The 21941-nt window shown below is 37.6% G+C and overlaps 6 protein-coding genes across 9 annotated transcripts; 3 read left to right on the forward strand and 3 right to left on the reverse strand.

The window, feature by feature from the left end:
• The first annotated feature begins 20 nt into the window (after positions 1-20).
• LOC117784004 (geminin) lies at positions 21-1023 on the forward strand. The gene has a single exon (XM_034621597.1). The coding sequence runs from the start codon at positions 221-223 to the stop codon at positions 803-805; it is 585 nt and encodes a 194-aa protein (XP_034477488.1). The 5' UTR covers positions 21-220; the 3' UTR covers positions 806-1023.
• LOC117783996 (zinc finger protein 260) lies at positions 995-3157 on the reverse strand. 3 transcript variants are annotated; one of them, XM_034621586.1, is made up of 5 exons: positions 3105-3157; positions 2214-3051; positions 1761-2156; positions 1148-1685; positions 995-1089 (listed from the first exon to the last, which is right to left on the reverse strand). In XM_034621586.1, exons 1-5 carry the CDS (start codon positions 3109-3111, stop codon positions 1036-1038), a joined length of 1833 nt encoding a protein of 610 aa, XP_034477477.1. In that variant the 5' UTR covers positions 3112-3157; the 3' UTR covers positions 995-1035. The 3 variants fall into 3 exon arrangements, with proteins under 3 accessions (XP_034477477.1, XP_034477476.1, XP_034477478.1); XM_034621585.1 differs by having other exon boundaries at positions 2214-3057; positions 3105-3141; XM_034621587.1 differs by having other exon boundaries at positions 2214-3033; positions 3105-3126.
• Positions 3158-3690: 533 nt separating this feature from the next.
• LOC117784001 (bcl-2-related ovarian killer protein homolog B) lies at positions 3691-8200 on the reverse strand. Its single transcript, XM_034621594.1, has 4 exons — positions 7964-8200; positions 7234-7650; positions 4403-4543; positions 3691-4342 (listed from the first exon to the last, which is right to left on the reverse strand). Exons 2-4 carry the CDS (start codon positions 7564-7566, stop codon positions 3884-3886), a joined length of 933 nt encoding a protein of 310 aa, XP_034477485.1. The 5' UTR covers positions 7567-7650; positions 7964-8200; the 3' UTR covers positions 3691-3883.
• Positions 8201-9483: 1283 nt separating this feature from the next.
• On the forward strand, positions 9484-11180 carry LOC117783999 (protein yellow). Its single transcript, XM_034621592.1, has 3 exons — positions 9484-9567; positions 9967-10624; positions 10688-11180. The coding sequence occupies exons 1-3, from the start codon at positions 9560-9562 to the stop codon at positions 11177-11179; spliced, it is 1158 nt and encodes a 385-aa protein (XP_034477483.1). The 5' UTR covers positions 9484-9559; the 3' UTR covers position 11180.
• A 243-nt stretch (positions 11181-11423) lies between these two features.
• Positions 11424-21655, reverse strand: LOC117784003 (bcl-2-related ovarian killer protein). 2 transcript variants are annotated; one of them, XM_034621595.1, is made up of 5 exons: positions 21557-21655; positions 12505-12807; positions 12019-12171; positions 11649-11957; positions 11424-11591 (listed from the first exon to the last, which is right to left on the reverse strand). In XM_034621595.1, exons 2-5 carry the CDS (start codon positions 12772-12774, stop codon positions 11427-11429), a joined length of 897 nt encoding a protein of 298 aa, XP_034477486.1. In that variant the 5' UTR covers positions 12775-12807; positions 21557-21655; the 3' UTR covers positions 11424-11426. The 2 variants fall into 2 exon arrangements, with proteins under 2 accessions (XP_034477486.1, XP_034477487.1); XM_034621596.1 differs by having other exon boundaries at positions 21297-21633.
• On the forward strand, positions 14589-17281 carry LOC117782846. Its single transcript, XM_034619904.1, has 5 exons — positions 14589-14649; positions 14846-15149; positions 15808-16392; positions 16461-16633; positions 16694-17281. Exons 1-5 carry the CDS (start codon positions 14589-14591, stop codon positions 17236-17238), a joined length of 1668 nt encoding a protein of 555 aa, XP_034475795.1. The 3' UTR covers positions 17239-17281.
• Positions 21656-21941: the final 286 nt, after the last annotated feature.

Consider the following 21941-nt stretch of genomic DNA (forward strand, 5'->3'; position numbering starts at 1 on the left):
GTACACTGCTGTTGGTTTTTAAATAACTTATCGATAACTAAACTATAGTGCTGTAAAAAACTTCAAGAACAGTGTTGTACATCAGCACGCGGCATCTTTTTTTGGCGGCCATCACAACGCAAAACTGAAGAACGCAAGACAAAACGCTTAAATTAAATGTGCTAACAAATAGTGAGCACATATCTAAAAAAAAAACATTATAAAACCAAACGACTTGAAAATGTCCACGGGCGCTGCAAGAGTTTACATTCAAGTTGAGAGCGAGGCCGAGCAGCAGGAGCATCTGAAGCAACAACGCAAAACTCTAAAGCCATTGCAGACAAACGCCAACGATAAGGAGAATTTGACTGGACCAGGTCGCGTCTCCATCGTGGATCAACTTAGTCGCTTGAAAGCCGGCGTGAATCTAACGCCAACGCCAAAATATGGTAAACGTAAATGCGTAGAAACGGGTACGGGACCCTCAACAATAATAAGCAAACAGGATGCGGACACACAAACTGAAGAGAACTCAATTCAAGAAGCCAAAGATGCTGATAAGCCCATCACAGCGGAAGATCTGACCAGCGAGTGTGAGCCGGGCGAGAATTACTACAAACTGTTGGCAGAGCAGCGACGCGCTGCACTGGAGAATTCACTGATCGAGAATCGTCATTTGCACGAGAGAATCGATGGCTTGGAGGAGGAGATAAACATAATGCGCAAGGAACTGGACGAAGCTAACAATCTAGTTGAGGTACTCAAGGAAATATGCGACGAGAATGAGAGCGAAGACCCGGAGGCAGAGGCGGAAGCAGAGGCATAGTTACAAAATGCTATTTACCAATAAATACAATTTTTATGTTTTTACGTTTAACATTATATTAGATTATATTATTATGAAAGTAGTTGTAGTCGAATCATTTCAAATTTCTTAACTTATTCAATTACACGCAACCACAATCTCCAACCCAATGGACTGGTCTCACTGTACTCCAGCAATAAATATTTACTAGTTTCAATAAATGGTTGTTTCCTCTGAATTCAAGTTGTGTTTTACTTCAGCCAGTCTGTGATGATCTCCTCGTTGTGATAGGTTTCCACATCAAACTGTAAGGATGTGGAGATATGAGTTGATGATATCTGTATATTCTCATATAACACTTACACCATCTGCTGATATTACAATGCATTCCTCGTATTTGGGATCAGAGACGTCTAAATCATTGTCGGCTGAATTCAAGTAGGCCGAATCCGCTTTGGCCGCTGCTATAAGTACGGCTGTCTCAGTGTCCGGCACAATGGCTTCATCATTGTCCGTGGCGGACACTTTGGCCAGCCGGGTATCCGCATCATCGGGATGCCCATGGGCGGACTTCATGTGCAGCCGGAGGGCAAAGGGTCGGGCATACTCCGCTCCACAGGTAACGCACCAGTATTTATTCGACAGGTGCTGATTTTTTATCACCTCGTTGGTAATGTTCTTGGCGTCGCCAGTTCGATGGGTTGCCATGTGCGACTTGACGGCATACATCGAGGCAAACGGACGATTGCATACGGCGCACTGATACGGCTTAGTGTGGGTGTTCTTATGCGCATACAGCTGCACGGAGGTGCGAAAGGATTTGGGGCAACTGTCACAGACGTACTGACGTTCCGTGCTGTGTATCCGCAAGTGATGAGCGTAAACCGTGTGCGACTTGAAGCTGTCCAATGAGAGAGAGAGAGAGAGAAGACTCCTTCAGTTAAGATACAATTTAAAAAAGTTAACAGTTAATTACCGCTTATTGCAAGTGGTGCACACATACGGACGTATGTTGGTGTGTGTGCGCAGATGTAAAGTCAGGGAGTAGGAGACTCGAAATGTCTTGCCGCACACCTCACAGCTGTAGGGCTTCTCTCCCGTGTGGATCCGCTCGTGCTTCACCTTCTCGTAAGGCCGCTGGAATACGCGCTCACAGTACTGACAGGCAAATCCGGGTTTATCCTTGCCTCCGGCAGTCTTGTTGCTATTGCTACTATTGTTGCTACTGTTGTTGACCTGTTGACGATCGTGAATCTTCAGATGCATCTCGTAGTTGGTCACTGTATCGAATTTGCGATTACAAATGCCGCAGGAGAACTGATTCTGACTCTGATGCATCTGTTTGTGCACCGTCAACAGATTCTGCTCAAAGCTGCAATGGAAATGAACTTAAGATTGATGCTGATTGAGATGGAGATGATGTTGCTACCTCTTGTTGCAGATCTCGCAGTAGAACTGATCCAGTTCGCTGTACTGCTGATGAGCACCAACTGGTAAGGCATCCTGTATGGATTTGGGAGAACGCTTGTTGTGGATGCGCATGTGGAACTTGAGGCACTTGGCCGAACTGAACTTTGTCTTGCAAATGCTGCAAACTGTGCTCGTGTTGTTGCTGCTGCCCGCCGCAATGCTCACGGGTAATTTGCGACGGATTGGAGTCTGTGTTTTGGCAAATTTTGGATTATTCTTTTTGGGATTTGCCTCGCCCTCTGGACAGCTGTGCTCCTCGGCGCTCTGTCGTGTCTCGAATATGCTATGGCAATCAAAGCAAAAGTAGCGTTCCGATTTGTTGGGACTTTCCTCTGCTTCAGGTTCAACTTCCGCCTCAGCTTCCGCCTCATGATCGGGATTAGCTTCCTCTTCGAGAATGAACTCTGTTTCGGCAGCATCATCGTCAACCACTTCCCAGAGCTGCGGTTCGCTAACATCGGCCAGTTCCTCAATTAATTCATCCTCAATGACAACTGAATCATCGTCGATTGTCTCCTCATCGAAGTAAGTTTCATCTTTTACCTCAACGGCATGAACTGTAACCTGGGATCCAAAATCAGCAGCGCCTGGACAACCGTTGGGTCCACTATGAGTCTTGTCGTACGACTCGATGCTATCGAAGTGATTGCCACAATCCTCGCAGTAGTAGAGCTCATCAGAGCTCGTATTAATTATGAAATGGTCAACATTGCTTAGATTATTTGACTCCACGTGCGACTGCGACGTTGTTGCTGCATCGGACTTTTTTCCAGTGCGACCTAAACGATAAACAATTGCTAAAGCTAAAAAGTTAAAATAAAAGAAACTAATGTTTCTATATTATACGCACCTGACATGGCATTATTTCGATTAATAAAAAAATACACTTGATTTTTTATGCTTGCTTTTTTGATGCTCACATAAAACCAAGGGTTGCCCACCCGGAAAAAGTTTCCGATCTGGTTTGATTTTTTGTACTTAAAAAAAACAAGTACATTTCCGAAATTGGATGTTTTTTTTATTTTTGTACTTATTATCAGATTTTTTATTTTCTAGACTTTTTTAAATTTTTGCATAATTTTTTTTAGAATTTTCTTGATTTTTCTATATAATTTTTTTCTTTTTGAATTAAGTTAGATAAACTTCTCTTCCCGACGGCTGACGAACTTCAAACCTTTTTAAATGTTAAGCTTAATTTTTTCCAAATCTTGAATTTAAAATTTTCATAAATTCATTTGAAACTTAGCTATTTTTCGTTCGTATTATGTTCAAATTTCGATAAGTTTTGAATATTGTTGTGGTGGTTGTCGATAGTACAAAATCTGTTAATGCTCTGTTATTTACATGCAATGAACATGGCTGCAGAGCAAAGTCTGTTAACACTCTGTTATCTACGAACAACATTAGCCGTTATTATTTAAAATTTTATAAAAATGTAGTTTTTATTGTAATTTATTTTCTCTATGCGGTTGGCGCTATGTTAGGCGTATATACAAAAACAATGTAACAATTATCAATATCAAATATTAAACAGTTTTCTTTACAAGCTATTTAAACACTTTAAGCAGGAATGATTGCAAGTATATCTCACTGACTACAGGGTACAATTAGAGCTAGGGCGACCCGAAACTAAAATATTAACGAATACAACTGACAGCCAATGCGCTTGCAAACATTCGATACAACATATGCGCCTGCCGAAACGGTTACGAACAGCGTCAACCAGCCAAGAAATGTGAATTCACCGACTCGCGGCCTTATATGTTGCTGCAGTCCAAGCCAGCCGCCATTGTCGATAAGCCAGTAGACCAGATCATCCTCAATTATCTCAGCCAGGCCATCGACCAGACACTGCAAATAGTCATAGTGGCCCTGACGGACACAGTCAATGGCAAATCCGCCGCAGACCGAAAATATCGAGATTATTTTGCCCCAAGTAATGCTTGTGCGAAAGAGATCCTTGGCAACCAGATTGAGTAGCATTGGCGCCATATCGCTGTCCTCCAGTTCGCCAAAAGGCGCACGTGACAGCTGTCTGGAGATGTTCGTGTAAACACGAGGATGCATACGCTCCAGTTCTTCCCCCATCTTCAAAGAAATTCAAATGTTCAAGTGAGTTTCACAAAGGAATTCATAGTTATTACTCACGCTATTGAGTGCTGGAAACACTTCGTAGACGACATGTGAAGATGGTTCCAATATGTTACGTAGTCTTTGCGTTACCTTGCGATTCAGAACCCCCGCACGTCGCAGTCGTGCTCTAATGTACTGTCCGCACAGGCACTTGCCCTGATAAATGAAAGGAATAACAACATTCAATTAATAACAAATTCAATCATATCAACTATTATATTCTATTCTGTATTTGATCTTTCGCATGTGGGGCCATCAGTGTCAGAATAATAATGTGAAGCATACAGATCGCACCACCTAAAGGTGTATTCATCAATTCCAAGTCAAAATTTCCGGTAAGTGGGAATCACGTAATTTATGAATTCTGGAAACCGTTCTACTCTTCTTTAAATTTTCTGTTGATTTTATCGCTTTTCGGCGCTTGCACTAAAAATCTTTTCCAGTTAATTTTTGAATATACCCTAACAAATGGCATTATTATATGGACTGCGAATTTGTTACATGTATTTGTACACTTTGTTCAGGGATTAATTTTATAAAATCTATAGTATTTTCAAATTGCTAAAATTTGATTAAATGCAACGAATATAAAGTGTATATTAGTGTATTAAGCCGTCGACAAGCAAAAAACTGATGAATTTTCAATCTTTTTGGCCAAACAAAAATTTTATTGGTGTCTGCGCTTTTGAGGTTCTCGGCATCACAGCGCAAGTGACACCTGCTAAATTTCATTCACACGATTTACACACCGCAAGATGGTACAAAAATGAAAGCCAACATTTAGCATTAAATTCAGTTCTCGCAAAAATACTACAAACACGAAATATAATGTACACATTGTATTGTATAGTTTGGGCTCATCAAAATGTAGAACACTAGAACTGTGAGATAATAATATTTATAGGGATGTAAAAGCCGCCTGTTACACACATAACTGCAGAAATGTTTATTGTAATTGAAGTATTATTATTAATCAAGATAAAAGTATTGTAAAACCTAATTATCCGCACGGTTGCACTTTTAAGAAGTAATCTCTATTAGACATCACAGAAGTATCTTTTATCAATTATATTTATCTCATATGTGCATGTTTAAAATTATATGTATGTGATACTTGTTGTCAGTTTAATTTACAATGTCATGCCGCTCACAATTGTTATAGACACTCACTGAATTTTTTTTTCGCACAATTACCGTTTGTCATGCCAACCAATTTTTGAAAACAATCAACAAATTGTGTCTTGGCGCCAACGTGGCATATATGACATTGCAGGCTGGAGATCGCCAAAAAAAAAGTTGGCCTTGTCCTGTTATTGAAATGTTGACAAGTCTATTGAAAGGTGAAACCAGTAATTAATAACCAGCAAACTAACTCGATAATTTTTTATCAAACGGTTAATCACCCCATCATGTGTTATTTACTCTACTTAGGCAGTCATAAATCTATCAAATTTGTTTATATAGCACTCTTTAAAAGCAGACATAATTATTACCACCTGATGAGCTAAATATTTAGACTACCCGCGTTTTTAAGGAATCCATCATCCCATCTAAACTCGTGGCTATTAACTACATTTGTGTAAACTTATTTTAAGCATTTGTAGAATTTTTTTGTTACTTAATTCTAATTTTTTTTGCAGCTGTTTTTCCCTAGTTTGTTTAGGTTTACTTTTTAAGTGCAAAATAATTGTTTAAGGTAGCCAAGTGAATATATCTTCGAGCAGGGTATTTTGTGCTTCCTTGTTGTAAGACTGATTTCAAAAAGATTGTAGTCCAGTAAAGATACTTTTAACAGGCTTTTTATGAAAAAACAAAAATAATTTTTAAATTAAACTTCAGTTAAAAAATCGTCTGTGTGCCAACGGTTTTTTTTTTTTCATATTTTGTAAGCTTTTATCTGAGATAAATGATATCTTTATAGCTTGTAATAATTATTTAAGTAATACATTTTATTGGTATTTATATAATGTATGTTGTTACACAATTCTCTTCTGAAATGCAACATTCAACTGTTTATCAGAAAATGATTAACAATTGCAACAAATTCTGCAGTTATCGCTGCTAAGTAAATATTTCTAAAATATTATTTAATGGCAAACAAAAAAATGTAAACATAAATCACGTAAAATGGGTGCATTTCATATTAACTTTTATTATTGTTATCAGCCGAGATAAACAAATTGCTGAATAAAAACTTATGTATGCGAGTTCTACGCGATGTAAGTATACCCTATAGGAATAACGTCAGCAGCGCACTAAATTTATTGGAATGCTTACCCGCCTCCCCCTCTTCTCACCCTAATTACAAATTATGTTTAACATTTTTTACTTTTTCTATAATGTAAACAAGAATGAGACCACCGACTGTTTTTTATTTACCTAAATTTATATCTAAATATATGAATGTGCAGTTTGTTTGCACAGCTTTCAAATACCCTGTTATTGTTGAATGTGAAAGGATTGTGATAGATCGAATGTCAAAGATAAACATATATTTTTTTTTATGAAATTTACTTTATTTTATGCAATTTTTTTCTAAAATTGTTAGCTAAAAAAAGGCGTTTTCTGAAAGATTTATTTTTATCCCTTACTATCATTTTGCAAAAAGGGCTGAGTTTCCCTATATCTCATAGGCTTTATACGAAAATCAACACATAAAAAGAGAGATTTTAGATTCCTCATTAATAAAAAAGAGTGATTGCGATTCAACTTTTGGCTGAATATAATTAAAACATCACGTTGTCATAAAATGCAGGTATAAATTACACTTGGAATAGGGTATTTCAGTAGTCGAGAACACGTCGTTGTTGTTTTGGCTTTTTTATCGCGCCCTCTTGCTGACATACCTGATTAATAATTTCCATTTTGTACTCCTGATAGTTGGTCATGGTGCGTGTACTGCTGGCTAGCGATGAGGTGGAGGCAGCTCGTGTCATGTGTCCAGTGCCACCCCCCGCCCCCGTTCCCGCACCACCACTGACGCCGCCCACATGCAAAGATCTACCGTTGAGCGGAGTTCGCAAAGCTTTCCAATCGCTGCTGGCTGCGGTGGCAATAGTGCCTCGTCTATTTGCCGTGTAGATCTCATGGTCCAATGAGGAAGACTTGAACTTGGCCAGCTTAGGAGTGCTGGATGTAGAGGCGATCGTGTTACCAGTGTTGGTCGGTGTTATGGCCATCGTCACTTATGCTTGGCTGCTGTTAAACAATTGTTGCAGCCTCTCTCTCTCTTTCACTCTCTCCTCTGCCTTCTCTTGTAAGCTCTGGGTGCATGTAAGTTGTGTAAAAGTTGAGCTTTTATTATTATTATAGTTGCTTTGCATTCGCCTTTCAATGAACACAGCTCGTTTTGCGCTTTTTTGGAGGTGGTTGAGATTGATAAAATGGGCAAAACAAAATAAAAATCGACAATAAATATTACGCGCAAAGCGTAGAGCAAGCAAACATACACGAACGGTGCACACAAAAGAAAACAACTAAAAACTTGTTGCTGCTGCTACTTGACGATTGATTTTTAAGCTGCCTGTTGCTTTCTTTTTACTTTTGTTTTTGTTTTTGTTGTTGCCTTTATTTTACCTTTTGCTGTGGCGCGTGTTATTATTGTTGCTTTGCTTTGCTTCACTTCACTTTGCTTTGAACTTTTAACCGAGAAATATATGGAAAGGCAAATGTTGTGCAAACGTTGGGGTACAAGAGTATTGCCTGGCGCTCTGCCTCGGTCACTAATTTAGCGGCCGCGATGTTCTAACGCGTGAGAGTGTGCGCCGTTAACTCAGCTGCTGTTTGCTGCCTTCTCGCATGGCTGCGCTGCCTGCTTTGGGGTCGAGCTCCAAAAAAAGCACGCAACAAAAGCTTGCGAGAGCGAGACGACACTAGCAGCTTTTCGCTAGGTCTGTCACTTTTACACGTACATTGACACCAGTTTGGCGCTCAATTCAATTGCATAGGCAAAGAAATTCACATACAAGAATTAAATTCAATAATCAACTATCGATAATGTGCAACAGAAGGCTGTTAACTGCAAAAAAATTACGCTATTAAAATCGGGTTTATAATTAAAGAAAAACACATGAATTTGAAATTATAGTAAGCTAGAGAGAAACGCGCGACACCTATCGGCCTGAAAGCTGACTTATATAGGTTAACATTGCAATGGTAACATTACCATGTTACCACTGTGTTATGTTAAATAACAGTTTAATGTTAGTTTACATGGCGCGTAATCTAATTTAAATTTTAGGTAATAAAAATTGCAAAATGCAATAGCCTTTGGCTGAAAAGCAAATAAATTAGTTTTTGTGGGCACTTTTGCACAGATTTAGGAATAATATTAATAGCAAAATATAGCTGAAAATATATTTAAAATATTTTAATTTTTTTTAGCAAATTAAGTTTGAAAATTGTTAGAGCTAGCTATAAAATGCTAAGTTTGCAACAGTGGTTGGTAGTTCTAATCCCAAGGTCACACAGTTCAATTGCGGGAGAAATCCGCAACAGTCGTTAGGTACAATATTTTATGTTGCCCGGCGTTGCCCGTGTGTCGAATTTTATTTGACGAAAAACTTAAAAAGGTGCATTTTACAGATATGATATTGTGCGAATATTCCGGATTAATGGTGGCAAAAACTCAATCTTTACTTTTCAGCCTTTACGCATTAAGTTTTCCTATCCGACAAATTAATTTTTCCAAAAAAAATAAAGTTGTGGTAGTAGTTCTGTATGTCGTGGTTACACCCATTATAAACATTTGATTAGTTGCAGGGTATTCAGAGTACTTAACTCTAGCAGACCATTCACTTTAATTCAGTTGATTTTTGTGCGTGAGACAGATTGGTCGTTGTTGAGAAGCATTGCATCGAAGTTGTTAACAAATACATACAAATACATAATTTTACAAACATACGTATCTTGCCAGTTAACCAGTTTTGTATATAAGCTATGAAATCGTTTTGTTTAATAACTATTTGTTTTCTATCGATCGTTGGCCTTCCATACTCTTCAATTCGTTTTCATGTTTCTGCGTATGGAGCAACATTGGATCCAGTATCTTATGCACCTTTTACATTCCAAAGGCAAATCAGTAAACAGGCACCGAAAACATTTGATATAATTAATGAGTGGAAATATATTGACTTTGAATATCCAACATTTGTCGAAAGACAATTGGCCATAATGAATGGGTAATAAATTCTTATAAATACATATATACATACATATATTTAAGAAAAATTAAATGAATGAAATGAAAATGTGCAAAAAAAAAAGCTTTGGAAATACCTATTTAACCACGGCTGCCACATTTGCAACAAAAAGTGGTACATTTTTTATTCGTTCGGTACATTTACTTGCAAGATAAGAAAAACAGCTGGCACCTTTATTTTTATTTTTTTTAAAAGTATTCAAAATAATTTCTGCAAGTGGCAACGCTGCATGTAACGGTTACGCTGCGCTAGAACGTTCTCTCTTATTTGAGAAATATTTTCAATGTACAATAAGTATTATTGTTATTATTAGTATTAGTAGGTTGTTATTACCGAAAATATATTTAAAATTATTGTTTCATATGATTTTCTTTGCAGCGACTTTATTCCAAAGAATAACTTGCCTTTGGGAATTGATGTATTTCGAAACCGCCTGTTCATCACAACACCGCGCTGGAAGGATGGTGTGCCAGCGAGCTTAGTGACCGTACCATATCCGACAAAAGAGATAAGTCCTGCAGTTCGTCCGTATCCCAATTGGCAGGCACACAGTAGTCCCTACAATCCCGACTGCTCCAAACTAATATCGGTTTACCGCACTACAGTTGATGTTCAATGCAATCGACTTTGGCTCATTGATTCTGGCATTGTGAATGCTACGATCAGTTTAAATCAAATATGTCCACCTAAAATTGTGGCCTTTGATTTAAACACCGATGAAATGGTCGTCCGATATGAATTGCCAGCATCACAAGTTAAACAGGATTCATTGCACTCAAATATTGCAGTCGATGTCAGGAACGGAAATTGTTTAGATGCCCATGCTTTTGTTACGGATGTCTGGCGTTTCGGAATTGTTGTCTATAGCTTGGAAAAGAACAGAAGTTGGCGTGTGACGAATTTCAATTTCTCACCCAATCCAGTGGCTTCAGATTTTAATATTTATGGCTTAAACTTTCAATGGTTGGATGGAGTTTTCGGCATGAGTCTCTCGCATGATCGCCTATTATATTTTCACCCGATGGCCAGTTTTAAGGTACGTAATAGGATATTTGAATCCCTAAACTTATATTCATATTAACTAAAATTATTATGTTAGGAATTCATGGTGCCGGTTGATCTGCTAATAAATGAATCTCTTTGGACAAATGGCACTGTGGACACAGCCAAACTATTCGTTACGGTTGGTGATCGAGGATTCAATGGCCAATCTTCCACATCTGGAATTGCCAGAAATGGAGTGATGTTCTTCACCCAAGTGCATCGGGATAACATTGGATGTTGGGACACAGCTAAACCATACACTAGAGCAAATTTGGAATCACTTCTCGATGCTGATAATTCTTCCATGTTGATTCAATTCCCGAATGATTTGAAAATTGACCGCAATGAAAGGCAAGGCGTATGGGTAATGAGTAATCGTTTACCGATTTACTTATATAGTCAACTGGATTACGGAGATATAAACTTTAGAATTTTAAGAGCAGATGTCGACAACATAATTGCCAATACCATTTGTAATCCTATTTCCGAATCGGCCAATAATGAAAAAATCGCTCTTGTGTCAATAGAAGAAGGTCAATGCTATTAAATGAAAAAAAAAATAGCATAAAGTAAATGAAATTAAATAAAAGCAATACTTAAAGTCAAATTATTTGTAAATACAAGTTTCTCATTGCATCAAAGAAAAGCCCGCATAAAATTATTTTAAATACTTTATTTTTGCTTAAGAATAATACAAAGTGATTAATTTATTTTAATCCAAAGTACTATACCTCTAAAAGACAGCAGTCATAAATATTTCCATTAAACTGGATAGGAAAAAAAAGCGTATGTTATCAGTTTGTAAATCGTTGGTATATTTTCGGAATCAATGTGTTAATGATAAAGCGTAATAACATGAAAAGTAAAATTAAGCCAAATACAACACCGATGATTAGTGTCGTCCATTCCAGAGGACTTAAGCTACTAGTGGTGGGTAATACGTGCGTGTTGATGCCGTTCTGAAATTAATATTTAGGTAAGTTTATATTTTGGTACACTTTTTAAATACTATTTACCCAACCACCATTCTCGTTTATCCAGGGAACCAGCTCATCCTCAATAACTTCGGAGACGCTCTCCATAAGCTTTGGCAAATATTCCGGGTGTCCTTGTCGCACACAGTCCACGGAGAGACCGCCGGCTATAGCAAACAACGATATAACCTTGCTCCAAGTGATCTCGACACGAAATAGTTCACGACCCACAGCTCCGAGAAGTAAACTGACAGCATCCGGTGTATGAAACTCCCCGCCAGGATTCCGACATATCTGTCGAGCGACTCCATTATAGACTCGTGGATGCATGCGTTCCAGTTCGTCTCCCAACTGCGAACAAATTACATTATAGGAAATAAGTTTGTTATTATAACTGACTCAGTATACGTACCACTTGCACCGCTGGAAACACATCCCGAACTATACCTAGTGATGTGTTGCTATTACCCAAAATACTGCGAATTCGCTGTAGTCCTAACTTTTTATTAAAAAGTCCGGAACGGCGTAGACGTCTTTTGATGTAGTGTCCACAAAGACAACGTCCCTGAGGAAATAAATGTACATATATTGAAAGTTTTAACATGTTGTTTTAACTTTAAAGTTGTTAATGTTAATCTAAATATATTAGAACTTTTACAAAAATCTTAAAAAAAAATCAAATCTTCTGTGTTACTCTTCCGTTTTAGACCCTGTACTCTACTAATAAAAAAAGACCCTGTACTTCAAATATACAAAAGGTCTATAAAGTTTGTCAAATGGACGTTACATTTATCGAAAATTCTTATTATTCTTATCCTTGATCTTATTTGGAATATGTTTAAGCTGAGAAACTTATTTATCAAATCTGTAACTGATATCAAGAGTTGATTGCCTTTACCTGGGTAATAATGTCCTGAGCAGGTATTTGAGCCGCTTTCCAGCCGATTGTATAGGACAACTTTCGGGTGACCACATCGCTGACGTTGCTGAGTCGCCTCCGAGTCGTCTCCCTCTGACCCACCTCAAGTAACGCCGCTGAATGGAGTGTGGCGGGAAAACTGAACTTGCGTCGATTCTGCGCCTGAAGCAGGCGTTCACTTTGTGTGGTTGCCATGGGAAAACCGTTGGAGAAGTTGTCATTATTCGATGGAAACGAGGTGCCTGGCATTGTGATCCGATCAAGAGATTCTGGAAATCATAACTGGAGGCAACATCATAAGACTAGTTGAGTTGTCGTTGACTTTTCATAAAAATATCGATATCATTAACTCGATTAATCAAAATAATCAAGTTAAAGTAGTGGAAAATGGTTCCGCGAAAATCCAGTAGTCTCTTACTTAAAAAATAGTTCAATTACGATTTAAAAAGTTAATTGAAATGAAATAAATCTTGAGAGCAAACTATGATCAAAAAGACATTCCGCTTGGATGTCGAAAACTCTGTGTGGCAAGCGTAGTTCATGTTAAATCAATTAATTGCCATTCGATTTGGCTGATGTGGCAAATTTTTGAGCGTTGTTGTCAATCTTTTGGGTGCCGGTGCCCATGAGAGATTTTTATCCGTATCTGTATCGGTTTCTGTGTCTTTAGATGTATCTGTTGTGACTGTCGCTGTACTCGTGGATTTCAGAATGGCCTACAAGTCAAAAACCTGATACAACAACGCAGTCTACAACAGCAGCCGCAACAACAATGGCACAGAGTCTCAGACAAGCGATTACAATCAGAAATAATTGCCTCAAATCATAAATGTCATGTTGAAATTGCATTACATTTATAACTGACATTATGAGTCTTTGGAGGCTCAAAGACATAACATTAAGTGCATTAAGTGAATAATAAAGAAAATGATAATCAGACATTAAAAAAATTGTAAATATTGCATTTATTAAGCTTGAAGAGTCAAATTATAGCAAAGACTGTAAATAATGATTATTTTTTTTTTAAATACAAAAGTCACTCTAATCATTATTTTTTATAAAAAAAAAATAAAACTCAAAAATAATGATTATTTTTGATAAAAAAAAATAAAACTCAAAAATGATGATTATTTTTGATTTAAAAAAAATAAAACTCAAAAATAATGATAATAAATGATTTTTATTTTTTTCGCTCAAAATAAAATTCAACAATAGTTTATTGCCTTATTTTAACACAAAAGCCATAAACTATTGTTGAGTTTAATTTTGAGCGAAAAAATAAAAATTTTTTATAATCATTATTTTTGCGTTTTTTATTTTTATGTTCAAAAATAATAATACGTAAAGGAAATCATAAAAATCATTATATGATCATTAAAACGTTATTTTTAAAATAAAACTTATATGATTACAGTCCCTGAAATAAAGTCTTTATATTTATTTCCGTTATGAGTCCGTCAAAAATGGCATAATTAATATAGAAGACTTATATAATACATGTTGAAGCTGGAAACTCAATTGAAGAATCTATTTGAAGTCTAATATATGTGTAAATTTTTTGGGAGTTCAATGTCGGAAGAGAATTACCCACACAATAATCGATGGCTTAGGTGCGATTAAGTTTAGACCACAAAAACGCCTCAGTAAAATACAAAAAAGATAAGTAATAAGCGGATTGAGAGACTTTGATGTGTTGTGTACTTTGGTTTTGTTATTGTACAAGCATTACAGTATTATTACTTTGCTTGACCATCTTTGGGCACATTAACGAAGCGTCGCTGGCGTCGTTGGTTCGTTAAGATTGATTGGCGCTGGCGTCTTTTTGTTTTGGCCATTTCAAACGGATATCTGCAGTATGTGGCCAAAATGTTGTTGAGAATACTCGTACCACATGTTGTCATTAGTTGTCCGCAAGCGGCATGTCAAATGGCAAATGATTTGTAGATTGTGGCCGGACTGTGACAAGTGAATTGAGTGAGGATGGTCATAGATACGGGTGTTGGGAACTGCAATTCTCCGGGGAGTACTAACGTCAATTAGTTTTACATAACCTGGCCTAATAAATGCGTATCGTGATTAAGGAAAGTTGTCACTACCAAATCGTGTACTATGTTCATATAGAAAGTAAGTTTGTTATTTGAACTCCACCAAAATGTATTCTACATGTATTTGGGTTAACTTAAATCACGATTGCGTCGCCTTATAGTACCTTATAAAAGCACGCCCACACCTGGATCAATCAGTTAGTGATCGAATAGAATGTCAACCAATTGGACGTATTTAATAATTGCCAGCCTAATTTCACTGGTGATTTCACCAGCGTACGCGGATGTGGCACATTTCTTTGCAGCTCCCGCCGAATTCGGCAGTTATCAGCTGCATGAACATTTGCCTTTTCAACTGCCACTAACACAGTCCACTCTCTATGGAGCTCCAGTGGCTGCCAATCCTGTAACTCCTCCAGCACCTGTGGCGCCTACAACGGAATTCAGTCTGCCGGAGATCATTGAGAATCGTAGTGTCAAGAGCTTAAATTCAGGACATGGCAGTTTTATACCCCTAAGTCAACATTATTTACCACCTGCGCCTGAGGAGCGACCCAGCTATGAAAGTCCCAAGCCTAGGTAAGTCGAGAATACCTTAAAAATGGCTTCTTTTAACCGCTTTAGACTCCTTAATTTAATTGTATTATCTTACGTCTCAAAACTACAAGGATTTCAGTTTAAATCTTCTAAAGATTAAGATTTCAAGCTATAAGCTATGCTTATTGTCTAAGCTTCAAATTATTCAATTTATTTACTGTTTTATTTTTTAAAAATTTTGGAAAATCGGTTTCGTACCAGTTCCGGTAACCGGTTTTTTTTGTCGGTTTCGATTTCAAAATATCGGTATGATTTCGGCTCAAAAAAAAATTAGTTGTTAAAAGGTTTTAAAATAATGTAATACAATAACAAACATTTTTTTAAATTTCAAAAAAGAACTATTTAATAGGATCGATATTCAAATTAAATATTAAAATTAGTTTGAAAACCGATAATTTCACCTTAACAACATAATTGAAATTAATGCTTTAATAAACCGAAGCTAACCTTTATGAATGAATCGGTTACTAATCGGTTACTATTTCGACTTGAATAATTTCGGTTTGTCGGTTTCGGTTAAGGTTATGGTTACCCATTTGAATCGGTTGATAAAATTTAAATGTTACAGTTTCGATAACGGTTCTAATCCCTTGTTTTATTTAATTTTACCAATTTTTTTTTTTTTTATTAATCCTTACAGTGATGACTTGGCGGGTTACTATTATCCGCAGCCCAGCGTCAGCAGCACCACAAGAATTCCAACGACAACAACTACACCCCGGCCCATAGTTGTCCAGGATCCCGGTGAGGAGAATGAGTTTGGGCAATTGCCCTCACCTGGCTATGATTACCAAGCGCCACCACTGCGACCCTCGACCCCGGCGCCCGTTTATCTGCCGCCCGCTGAGAGCAATCCTGAGCAGCAACAGCTGCGTTTGCAGCTGAAGGATATGCGCTGCCTGCAGTCGGGTTACTTTCGGGCTGCACTCAAGTTGGATAGCTTTCTGGGCGCTGCGCCAGTGTTGGACAACGACAGCGAGAATGTGCAGGACAAGCACTGCGAGTTGAAGATGTCGCGCAGTTTTCTGCTGCTGGACATTGCGGGACCGGACTTTGAGCGCTGTGGAGTACGCGCCTGTGGTCAGGACTTGTGCCTAAGGATACGCTTTCCAGCCATACGGGGACTGCGCACCGGAGGCGACTCCATTCTGACGCTGCACTGCAAGACGCAGGAGCGGATTGCGGTCAAGACACATGCCCTCAAAATGGGCGTGGCCAATGATGTGTGGGTATTGAATGGAATTTGTGGCAAGAGCGGCAAGTGGATAATTTATCATTTAACCCAACAAACAGGCAATCACGCAGCATTGGCACCTATGCCCATGGAGGCAACCAGAATCCCTTTCGCACCCATGTGGAACTGTTGAGGCGTGGCTCCAACGGCTATACGAGGCACCTGGAGAGCAATGGAGCCGTACAGCTGGGCGAGGAACTGTTGCTGCGGGCACATGTCCTGTCAGGCGATGGTAATTGATGTTGTGATTAAAATAATTACTTGAAATGTGCCACTTTCCATATGATTGCAGGCTGGAACTATACCAAGCTCAGCGACGTACAGCTGCAGCGCATCTCGGCAGCCGGAGAGCTCCTGAACAGCGCTCAGCTGATCACCTCACGTGGCTGCCTCAATCCGGCCATGCACAGCATCTGTGCTCACTCCCCCAACTTTGAGCCGCCCTTGGGTCAAAGATTGCAATTCCGGGCCATCATGTTTCCGGGCATGCACAGCGGGGATTTACTGGTCATGTCTATGCGCATAACGGGCTGTCTGGAGCGTGAGGATTGCCAGCTGACGGCGCAGGATTGCCAGCCTGGTGTGGCACAACGTCGACGACGGGATACTCTTCGAAGTACACATGGTAATGCCACAGAGGCATCGGAATTATCCCACATCACCTTCAGAGTGATTATGCCAAGCATGGAGCAGGAAATGCAACCAGCATTGGTAAATGATGTGGCCAGAGAGAACGTGGCTGAGATGTCCAAGTCTGTGGCCTTGTTGGGTAGTCTGGGCTTTGTGGTGCTGCTCTTGGGTGTGGCTATAATAGCAGTTTACAAGTTGGGCAAATAGTCATATAGATAGCTGGAAATTCTACATATTATAATGTGTTGATAACTGATAATTATCCAATTAATGCTTCCTATAAGTATGTTCCATTTATAACAAAAGCTAAAATTTAGAAAATAAAATACCTTTAGTGGATGTTAATTTTTGGTTTCACATAATTCTGAACAAATTTTATTTTATTTTTTACTTGCATTCCAACACCACACCTTTTTATTAAAAAAAAAAACATTAACATCAACTGAAAAACCTTTTAGCTCTCCAACAGTTCTATCTTTAGCATAAATCTTAGTAAAAATAATAAATAAAAAAACTGCTGCTCCTTGTCCAAAATTGCAGCTGAACTTATCACTTCAGCGGAATCAGGAATGGGCAAATGTTTAACCATTTTCAGCTACCAAAAAAAAAAAAAAAAAATACAGAAATTAGCACTTAATAAAATGTTATTTATGTTCAAGTCACTTGTAATTGGACGGCCGAAAAATAAAAGCAAAACAAATCTTAAAACATGACACGGCGGGCAACTGATTTCCAAACTGCGCGCATTTCAAAAATTGCAAACTCTGATTTTTATGGCCAGACTCAAAACTGAAATTGTATCACGTTTTCACGCTTGAAGCACATTTAATGAAACCAAATACGCGAAGAACTCGCTTTTTTTGATTTTGGCTTTGTTATTTGGTGCAATTTGTAGTCATTTCTTATGTTAATTCTCGTATCGGGCTTAGACCAGTTGGACCCTCGCGACCAGCTCAAATGGTATCCAATTAGCAGTTGATTGACGGCCTAATCCAACATGGGGGTTCGAGTAGTCACAGAGATAATTATTGGATTGGGTGTTAGGCGATTATGTGACCACATAAAACACTCTATATGAACGCATATGGAACCATTAGTCATTTGGCATTATAGATAACAAATATTGATAAGCCAAAGCATCAATATGTTGAACTGGATTCAGCATTTACGAGTCTATAAACTACTTAATATTCTTTAATAATAATAATTTTGTAAAAGTCGCTCATCTTTTGTGTATTTTATTATGTTTTAAATTCTGAATTAAGTGGTATATAATGAAACACTTTAATTTAATATTAATATAATAGAAAAAGTTAAATGCATAAGAATTTCAAAGTTCCCTTGGGGAAGATTCTTTCAATTCCCTTTCTCATAGTTACCATGGAATATCTGTTGTCTGTGCCTCTTAGTTGTAAGCTTTGAGATGAACATCTGAAGAGTAGGCAACATGTGTTGCAGTTGTTGCAAGTTTGGCCCCAAGCTCTTCGCAACATTGTTGATCACATAACTGAAGAGTGGCATGCACCTTATGGTTGGCTTTTAAGCCTCCTCAGAGCTAATTAATAAAATCGACACGTTTGCCGCAAAGTTGCTTGTGTTCCAGGCTAAAGGCAACAACTACAACAGCAACTACAACAGCAACAACAACAACATCATGGATAACAACTACTTTATCTTTGTCGCAAATGGCAGGCAAAATGTTCACTTGGTGCACATAAATTAAGTGTCGAACGTTCATCCGTCCGACTGTCCGTCCGTCCATCTGTCCGTCTGTCCGGCTGTGCGTCAACTCCAACTGGCGCTTAAGTCTTTAGTTGATACTCGCTTTGGATTCGGTGAGTACTGAGCCAACAATCAACACTTTTTATTCCGCAACCGAATCGGCCGAATCAACTTGACCAGGCCTAAACTATTTTCATGTGTCTTACTCTTGTACTGCTTAAATTAGCCACTACTTAGTGCCCAATTTAGCCATTACTGATAAATATTTATGACTTCACTTCATCTTGAGTCAGTTTACAGTATTCGATTTTCAATGAACAGCAATTGATACAAGGCGCAAGATTCTATGAATGGACTCAAAGCCAATATTGGTATTTATTGTATATTTAAGACTCATCCAAGTAATTCAGTGATTTCTGTGCTTAGTCTTTAGCCAACTAAAGAGTTAATTAACAGATTAACAGAACGATACAAAATATATATATATTTAATTTAATTATTTTTGCTGGTCTCATTTGAAATATTATTTTCGAATTAACTATGACTATGTCAATAAATCTCAATTGTGACAACATTATTCACTCCTCCCATTAATGTTTAAGTGACATTCCTATTGGTCAATCAAAATAATAATAATTTCAAATCACTTCAAAAGTCACGCCTCAACCGACTCATTAGCAACTTTTATTAACCAAATGTGTCGCGTGCATTTTTTGTAAAATTCACATTCAATTTCCAATTGCCATTGGTTCGAACTGCGAGTAAGTTACGCATTTTGGCTAATACAATGCGAGTTTTTTTCTCAGTTTCTTTTTTTCAATTGGCCATTGATTAAGCCGGCTTTGCAACTTGTTTTTGTCTCAATTTCTGTCTCCGGCCAAGTCGCAGCAATATCTCTTTTTATTTTTATTTTATTTATTTTTTATTTATTTTTTTTTTGGCATTTTGAGCATGTTAACATTTGTGTTATTGATTTTTTACAACAGTTGACAGTTACGCAGGCGCTATGGACGCCTATACCAACCTCTTTCCCTTCCTGTGCTCACCCCGCATTTAGAATGACTTGATTTTATTTTTGGAATTTAATTTCAGTTGACTTTTGCATTTTGCTCTCAATTGGCGCATGACAAACGATTCGAGCAATTTGACTTTCGAATTGTGATTGGTTAATCGAATTGCAGATCATTAAAATGCTATAATACTCTGATTTACACTTAATTGCATATTTTTCTTAGTTTAAACTTTAAAGCAACCACAGAAAAGCTCGAGGCAATGCACGACTCGGATATAAATGTTTAATAAATAAATACCATAATATTTTCATTTAAGTCACAATTACATGGGATTTTAATGCAAATCGGCTTGCGGTTTCTGGTAACTGTGAGTATGCTCGACTAGCAGCTACCTTGTCAATATGCATTTAAAATAGATATAGCAGTTGTTAGTTAAAGCTAATCTTATTAAAATGAGTCAATGAGTCGGACGATCCCATTGAGCTCAATGATGTTACAGGGTATATGTTGCCCAGTAAGTATACAAATTTTGTAAGTTACGGTAGCTGTTGTTTTTCAGAGTTATACGTAACTTACAGTTAGCAGGTGCTAAAATTGAATGTGGGGGATCATTAACTACTCGTATTTTTTGTTGTTGATTTTGCACTTTTCATTTCAGACCATCACAGGGCGAACTTACGTCATTCAATTCAAGCGTGTAAAATAACTAACAACTGGCGATGGGTCTTGTTAATTGCAATATGGCAAATATTGTACAATTACTCTGTGAACCGGGGAGAATTGCGGGGAGGCAAGTACTCCGGATTCATGTTGACTCAGTTACCCACTTGAATGATATTCTTTTGTTTATTTGCTAATGTCTATTAAGTGCCCTACTTAAGTATTTACATTTCTGTGTTTCAAAATGACAAGTTTATTGTGCATTTGCGCTTATTCTATATTTATATTTTTATTGCTTTTTTGAAGTATTGTCCGTTTTTATTTTTGTCCGTAAACTCTGTTTGTTTAGTTATCCAAGTGCGAAATAAAAAACCACATAAAGTAATATTTATAGCAAAGTGATTATTGCACTGGTAATGTAGGTGTGTAATGAAACAGTAACAACAACAGCAACACTGCCAAACACAACAATGGAACCGAGAAGTTAATTTAATTAAAATTCAGTTGACCTCTTCCCTTCCAGTGAGTGTATAAGCAAGAGAATAAGTGCGTTCAACTTGTTGATTTAGCGAATGGCCTTTGCCTTTGACTGGCTCATCGCTTTATTTAATTTGTATTAATGCAATAATTGGCTAAACAAATGATAAGGACACACCAATGTTTCTTATCAGCAAACAATTTCATTGATACGCGCACTCTTTCTAATTTATCGTTTATCTCTCCGTATCGGATGCCCGCTTTGATTCTGATAATGGTTTTTTGTATTGTTTGTGATAAATTCTAATACAAAGTAGAAACAAATTAAATCAGACGTACATGTACCGCCAGCTGTAAGCCGAGAGCTGAGTTGCATAAAAATAGCTTAATTACCTATGTATGCGCTCTGCGTTTTTGGGGTCTTGAGTATTCACGGTCACAGTTTTAGCTGAAGGTTTTTATTGTTATTGGGTCTATTTGTACGTACGTTTCCCCACATACAATATTTTACTTTTATTTTTAATTATTTGAAATAAACAAGTGGCACGCAAAAATCAATTGATTTTTATTTAAATTTTGCATGCTTTATTAAATATTTTAAATAAGTATTTATATATTTACTTATTGTAATAAGTAGAACACACAACACTAACCAATTAAATTTAAGCGGAAGTTAAAATTAACCGTGCGACAGCGTAAAACAGCATTCGATTGTTGCCCGATTCGCGTTCGAAGTAGTCGAGCGTTGAAAATGAAATGAAAACCATAAACAAAAATGGCGCGATGATTCAACTGGTTTCAGCTGCAGCTTGGCAGCACTTTAGTCTATCGCCCGACCGCCACAATCTGTCGACCGTTTGAAACAGAAATCACTGCTATTTTATTGCTAGCTCTGGCTATTTTCCGTGTTCCGTGCTTGAAAAATTTTTAATTGCTATTAGCCGAAAATATGGCCATTTACGATTTATAGTCAGCTATGTTTTGCTTTTAATATTCTATCTAAAACTATGCAAAAGTGCACTCAAAATAGTTTAAGAA

This window comes from Drosophila innubila (assembly GCF_004354385.1).
Source record: "Drosophila innubila isolate TH190305 chromosome 2R unlocalized genomic scaffold, UK_Dinn_1.0 1_C_2R, whole genome shotgun sequence".
NCBI classification, from domain to species: Eukaryota; Metazoa; Arthropoda; class Insecta; order Diptera; family Drosophilidae; genus Drosophila; species Drosophila innubila.